General features: G+C 47.2%; 1 protein-coding gene across 7 annotated transcripts in view; it reads left to right on the forward strand.

The window, feature by feature from the left end:
• Positions 1-7500, forward strand: part of LOC143284506 (uncharacterized) — a 118254-nt gene that overhangs the window by 8097 nt on the left and 102657 nt on the right. The window contains exon 1 of one of the 7 annotated variants that reach the window (XM_076591202.1): positions 4373-5475. The exons of 4 other annotated variants lie outside the window; for them this stretch is intronic. In XM_076591202.1, the coding sequence (XP_076447317.1) occupies positions 4756-5475 (720 nt within the window). In that variant the 5' untranslated portion in view covers positions 4373-4755. Of the gene's footprint in view, positions 1-4372; positions 5476-7500 lie in introns of those variants that run through there. 2 more of the 7 variants (XM_076591203.1, XM_076591204.1) reach the window with 2 other exon arrangements.

A 7500-nucleotide genomic window follows, 5' to 3' on the forward strand; every position in this document is an offset into this window, starting at 1 on the left:
ACGTGCTCGCGTTCAGTGTGTGGGTGATCGATTGCGGGAGATTGGTGAGAGAGTGCGTGTTGGTTTGGCTGGTTAGGTTCTTAATCAATGTAAAGTAGGGTGTACTGTGAAAGCGCTTGAAAGTGTATTTAAAGTACTTCAGATAAGCATTGAAGGTGTTTGAGATGGTGGCGATGTGCAGCAGCAGTACAAAGTCATTGTTGTGAAGAGTGAGAGAGAGAGAGAGAGAGTGTGTGTGTGTGTGTGTGTGTCCAAGAAGATGGTAAATTATATATCAGCAGTCTGAATTTGTACACACACGCTCTCTCTCATCCTCTCTCGGTCTCCCTGTCTCTTCTCGCTCTCTCTGCCAATCCAATCCTTTTTACTCTCTTCATTTCTTCTCACCTTTCCGCGCTTTCTCTTCTTTTTTTTTTTGTGTGTGTGCAACACTGGCATGCTGTTCAGAGAATTTAACGTCAATCGTCAAAACACATTTTTATTTTCCTTATCCACCATCGGAAAGGACACGCCTTTTACTGATATCATCAATGTGTGTGTGTGTGTGTGTGTGTGTGTGTGTGCGTGCGTGCGTGTTAGAGGGGTGGAGAGAATGCATTTATTGTGTAATTTCACCCTCTCGCTTATGGGGTGAGAGAAGAGGTGACGGTGAGAGAGGGACGGGGATTGGAGAGAGAGAGGGTTGTGGTAGGTGTAGTAGTGGTTGTAGGGGGAGGATGGTAATAATAATAATAATAATTATATTTATATAGCGCTGAATCTTGTGCATAGACAAATCAAAGCGCTTTCGCACCAGTCATTCACACGCATACATCACTCTAAAACTGGAGAGAAAAAAAGAAAAAAGAAAAAAACCTGAAGACAAGGGAGAGGCAGGGAAGGGAGGCTATTTTGGGAAGAGGTGGGTTTTAAAGCCAGACTTGAAAGAGCTGAGTGTGGAGACCTGACGAAGCGAAAGAGGAAGCTCGTTCCAATTACAAGGTCCAGAGACGGAGAAAGAACGGCGGCCAACAGTCGAGTGTTTGAATCTGGGTATTAGCGTAAACAGAGTGGATCCGAAGCCGATCGTAGAGAGCGAGATGGAGTGTAGAGGTGAAGGCAGCCACAGAGACAGGGACAGAGCAAGCTTTGAAGCCACTGGTCCCTTCGTTGTTTCGTATAAATTGGGTCATGGATCAGCGCTTCGTTATCCAATGTGTATTCATCAAACTTTCTTCAAAAAAGAAGAAAAAAAGAGAGAAAGAAATGTCGATTGTTCTATGGTATAGTCTAATATATTGTCCAGTCGATTCTTGAACTTCTTCTTCTTCTTCTGCGTTCACTCGTATGCACACGAGTGGGCTTTTACGTGTATGACCGTTTTTACCCCGCCATGTAGGCAGCCATACTCCGTTTTCGGGGGTGTGCATGCTGGGTATGTTCTTGTTTCCATAACCCACCGAACGCTGACATGGAGTACAGGATCTTCAACGTGCGTATTTGATCTTCTGCTTGCATATACACACGAAGGGGGTTCAGGCACTGGCAGGTCTGCACATATGTTGACCTGGGAGATCGTAAAAATCTCCACCCTTTACCCACCAGGCGCCGTCACCGTGATTCGAACCCAGGACCCTCAAATTGATAGTCCAACGCTTTAACCACTCGGCTATTGCGCCCGTCGATTCTTGAACGATTTAGCGGATGGCGGTTGTTTCAGATAAGGTGACGATTCATTCCACATGTTAGTAGACATACTACTGAAACAAAATCTTTCTTGTATTGAGTGGAGGGGGCGGAAGGGCTCGGGCGAGGTGGAAGGGAGCTAAGCATGGTTGAGGAGGAGGAGGAGGCGAGGGGGGCGGAGGGGGTGGGGGTGCGGGCTGAGTCGGGTTCATTGTGATCGGTCCATTCCAGTAAAATGGAGTTTTAAGGGGTTGTAAGACGTAGGCCTACAATTGTCACATCAGAAGGCGCAGGCCACGCCCTCCTCCTCACACTCACACACAGATGTGCACGTATAATACTGATGCGGTTAGCCATGTGCGTGGATTGACAACCGCAACAAGCAGAATTCAGCTTCGTTGGTTTTGCCCTTTATTATTGTGTTTGTGTATGTGAACCTTTGTTTATGCGGTGGGTTTTCATGACAAATGAATATGATTCTAATTCTACACACGCGCGCACGCGCGTACACACACATCGTATCCATGACCCATTCCCAGTCCCCACCACCCTGTCCCCCCCCCCCCTGCCCCCGCTCTTTCTGTCTCTTTTTTTCTCTCTTTCTCTTTCTCAGTTTCATGGCTTCATCTTTTTTTGACATGAACCGCCTTTATCAAATAAACTTTGCAATGACAGCAGCACGATCCGTTCTGTCGCGCGACACACACACACACACACACACACACACACACACACACACACACACACACACACACACACACACACACACACACACACACACACAGATCGCCTCCCCCTCCCTCCCCCCGCCACCCCCCCAGACACACACCAGCCCGTATGAACATACACACATACACACACGAATGACGGACTCGAAAACACATTCACATGAAGTGGATAACATAAACTCTCTCTCTCCCTCTCCCTCTCTCTCTCCAGCCAACCAATCAACCAACCTCTGCAGCACACAAACATGAATTTGACACCGTACCAGGATAACACACGGCTAATTTTGTCAATTTGTTCTTGCGTGCTTCGAATTCGCTTACAGTTCAAATGCAGTGTCGGTGGAATTCATAATCAGATTTTACTTAAATGCAGTTGACAAAACACAGCAGATGTGTGTGTGTGTGTGTGTGTGTGTGGAGGGGTGTGTGTATTGTTTGCGCGCGCGTCCATGTGTGTGTTTCACATTGACCCTGTTTCCCGCTTTCACACATCGCATAGTCCTTCCTGTTCTCCCGGCTTTCGTTTCATTACATTTCATATGTGTAGAAACTATACACCAGTAACTCCTTCTGTCTTCCTATTCCACGCACATTGAGAGAGATTTCAATTTATTGCATAACATTCAAATCAAATCCTTGCCCTGTAGATGGGACTGAAAGAGTTTAGAAATGTAAACACGTCCATAGGCTATAGAGTATAGACGTGGTTGAAGGCTTGAAATTGAATTCCCTTTTCTTTACTCATTCGTTCCTTTGTTCATTAGTTCATCCAGTTATTCACTAGTTTATTCCTTTTTTTTTTGTGTGTGTGTCGTTCATCTTTTACTGTCAGACGGAGAACAATAACAACATTGCCGTTCACATGCCTGAAGGAAGTGTCTCAGGTAAGAGGATACATTGGGACAGCCCCTAGAATGGGCAGGTGTAAAGGTCACCAATGTTTGGTCGGCTTTCCCCCACCCCAACCCCCCACCTCCATCCTCCTCTTCCACTCCTCCCCGCACCTCTCACCACCCCGTCTCGCCCTCTCTCCTACCCTTAATGAACACCCATATAGACCCCTCGCCCTTACCTCCAAATGTACACTTTACTTCATTGTAAAGCATGCTTGACTGACATTGCTCAGGCAAATAAAGAGAGAGAAGGGTGTGTGTGAGAGGTAAAAGAGGAGGGGTGGGGTGTGTGGGGGGGAAGGCAAGCTAGGTGGAGGGTTCGTAGCTAGAAGACGGGAGGGAGGAGTTAAAAGGGCTTGCAAGTGTGGGAATAAGTCACCCAGGCCCCTGACAGTTGCGCTAGTCACATGGGGGAAACACGACACGCTAATGATCGTCGTCAACACAGACCCTTGTCTGCAAGTGCAGGGCTTTAAAAAAAAAAAAGTCTTCCCCCTCCTGATGTTGTTGTCTGTCGTCTTCTCCTGTGGAGGGCTTTTAACCGTTAACGCTTTACCGTGCTGGGTGTTGTCTCTGGGGCTTACTGCTCCTCTACCTACCTGCCTACCTACCTGTCTCATCGTCTTCGATCTGACCACAGTCGTCGATCTTGCTTAAAAGGTGCCGTGTTGTTGTGTACTTTTAGTATTCCAGCACTCTTGACGTTGACTAAAGCAGCAGTGAGGACAGGAGTATATTGGCTGTGGTATCCGTTTCAGTTTGTTTGTGCTGTTTTTGGTGCCGTGCAAAATCGTCTCACGTTTGCACCAACTTATCTGGATTCCTTTACATATTGGTTGACAAGTGGTTGTTGATTCCTGGTTACCTAGTTTGGACGTGGTTTAAAAGAACTGTTTGCAGTCTTTGAAGTGGAAGTCAAGAGAGACTATTTACATTTGTAGCTTGAAAAGAAAGGCAGTGATAAGAGAAGAAGTTAATACGAACTGATATAGGTGTAATTTAAAATAATAAGATGAAATAGATGTTGTGCTTTTTTTTTTTTTAACTGAAAAGGCGAGTACTTTATATGTGTGAGAGGATTACTTTGAGTCTGACTACGGCCTGACTTGTTTTAATCCGGCGTGTCGAGAATTTCATATAAGTTTCTTGCAGAAAACGTACACTCGAAGCTCAGAGCTTATGACACGTTTATGATTCACGATTTTATTTGAACAAGGTGTGCGGGCTCACGTTTTTATTGGGACGTACATAGTTCATGTTTTTACTGCGCTTTAATTTTTTTTTTTTACCGCCTATTTGTTCACGAGAGAATTTCTCGACCAGCGTTGCTGCGAAACCCTGTTGCGGAGTGCTCAAAGCTTTGTGCATGCGTTGACATCATCACCACAAATCCCTCCACCTTTAAATCTAGATTTCTCCTTGATTTAATAGCACTTCTTTCATTGACGGTTAAAGTAAGATAAAAGAAAATGAATGGTCAGCGGTCACCCAGAGGAGTCACCACCGCCCCTGCACGGTCTAAATCGATGAAGAACCTCTCCTCAGTAAAACCGGGTCCAGCGTTTCTTCGCGGAAGCTCCTCCGGACTTCACTCTCCTGCTGTCCACAGCTCCGGCAGTGGGGGGTCTCCGTCTCACCGTTCCCCCGCCCAAAGCCTCACCTCGGCCAGCTGTGTCCACCTTCCTCTCCATCACCACCACCACCAGCAGTCCCTGCTTCCAGCCGCCAGCCCTGGTCAGCTCCAGTCCCAGAAATCACCCATGCTGTTACATAGTGAGCGCTCACCACAGCACTCTCCCGGCGGTAGCGGCGGCGGTTCTTTCTCCAGCAGTTATAGCTCGGGCCAGTCCCCTGTCGGAAGCAGTCGCAGCTTCCAGTTTCCCTCGTCTTTCGCGCAGGGCGCTCCTCCTGAGCACCCCTCTCCCCATCCTCCTCCTCCTCAGCAGAGGGTTCAGGTCGTGGAGCCGTTCCCTCGTCATCCCGAGGAGGCAGAGTCCTCTCCAGCTGTTTTGCGCCACGGCGGGGCCGGCCGTTCCTTATCTGTGGATGGGGATCGTCGGGAAACGTCCCCAGGGTCTGCTGGCCCCAGCTCGGGGGAGGAGGAGGGAGAGGAGGAAGCTGAGGACGTGATGGAGTACCCCCACCAGCAGGTGTATCTAGGGGCGTGCTCTGCCGCGGGTTCTGCTGAGGTGGGTGAAGGCTTTTCCTTGGATTTATCTGTTTAAAGGAGGAGTTTTCGGAGGGGATGGGGAAAGGAAGGGGAGGGCGGGGTGAAGTGGGGGACAGGGAGGGTGTGTAAGGTGTGTTGTGCAGTGCCTCTAATGAGGGCTGCCTGTTCCTCCTGAGGGAAATAATGCCCAGTATCGGGTTGTTTTTAGTTTGTTGAGAGATGAGTGAACACCCACCTCTAGCGACATACATAAAGAAAACACGCTCTTTCAGTGAGTTGAGTGGTTGCTTGGTTGCTGCTTGGGACACCAAAGACCTGTGTGTGTGTGTGTGTGTGTGTGTGTGTGTGTGTGTGTGGTGTGTGTGTGTGTGTGTGTGTGTGTGTGATTGACAAAAATAGAGATAGGGTAGGGTCAAAATCAAAAGGACGAGACTGTCGTGACTGAACAACAAGAGAGAATAAGTGCATTATCGACCGATGCACGAATGTACGTGCACAAGAGGCCTTCTTTACACCGGTGCATTATTACACCCGTGGACACTGGCGTCCAACAACTGATGTCAACCACATCAGTGTCGTGGACGGTTATCCATCATTTGATCCTATCGTTATCGACCGTGATACGTTCTCGGGTAACAGTCCTAAATCCCAGTGCAGTCACAGCTGTCTGTGTGTTTGTTTAGGGATATGAAATAGTTTTGATTGACACTGGTATATGTATAATATTGTATTGGTATTATATATAATTATTTGCCACAACAGACTTCTCTGTGGAATTCGGGCCGCTCTACCCCGGGTCCAGCGCGTCGTTACCTCCCCCCTCCCTTTCTTTCTTTCTTTTTTTTTCTTTTTCTTTTCTGCCTGCGTATATTTGTGTACTTATCAATGTGGATATATTCTACGGTATTTTGCCAGAATACAGCACTCACAATGCCATCGGTTCTATGTCAGCGCGCCAAGTGCGTGCTGCACACGAGATCTCGGTTTATCGTCTCATCTGAATGACTAGACGCTCAGTTCTATTTTCCAGTCAAACTTGGGGAAAAGAAAGACCGAGAATGGAATCCAGACCATCACAGACACTGTATTGGCAGATGAGCGTCTTAATCATTCTGCCAGCTTCTTACAGACGGACAGAGAGAGGTAGTGGAGAAGAAGAAGAAGAAGAAAAAGAAGAAAGATCCACAGAAATGTAATTGCACGCTGTATGAAAGTCCATATTTCGAACATTGAAACTTCTTGTGACGGCTGCAGAAAAAATCAGTGGCTGTTTGTTATACAGTGATCTGTCTTGTTTGGCCACATGGACAGTCAGGGGATTGGGGTAGTTGACCGACTACTCTAACTAGTTGACCGATTGCCCAACACTGTTAATGATAATAATAAAAAAGAAAAAGAAAAAAAAAGGGGCGATGGGGTCAGGGTTGGGGAATGGGGGTGGGGGGAGTCAGACTCATTTTCTCTTACTTACCTACTCTGGTTTACGGCCCAAAGTTCAGTCATGTGTAAGAAGATAAGAATGGAACAGCCAGACAAACGATGAACTCACTTATGGACACGAGTCCAGGGTTTAATTAATGAAGGATTTCCTTCCTTCTAACCGTCTGCTGAGATGGGGAAGAAGCAGGTGCTTATTCTTTCTCACACACACACACACACACACACACACACACACACACACCACATACGCATACACACACACACACACACACACACACACACACACACACACACACACACCACATACGCATACACACACACACACACACACACACACACACACACACACACACACACACACACACACTGAATCATTCTTAATGTGAGGCGAGAATCTCGCGTAATAATTATAATGTCAAAACAAAAACGAAAGCAAAACTGAAGGTGAAAAAAGCTGCTTGTGACGAACAAGATGCAGGCGACTGTGCTCAGGATCGATGCAAAAAGCTGTTTGGTTTATATTTGACCTTATCAAATTTTGTTTCTTTACGCAGTGTTGTGTGAAGAGGTGTTGTGCAGCCGGAAGGGTGTGTGGGGGGGAGGG

The sequence above is a fragment of the Babylonia areolata genome, chromosome 8, assembly GCF_041734735.1.
Source record: "Babylonia areolata isolate BAREFJ2019XMU chromosome 8, ASM4173473v1, whole genome shotgun sequence".
NCBI classification, from domain to species: domain Eukaryota; kingdom Metazoa; phylum Mollusca; class Gastropoda; order Neogastropoda; family Buccinidae; genus Babylonia; species Babylonia areolata.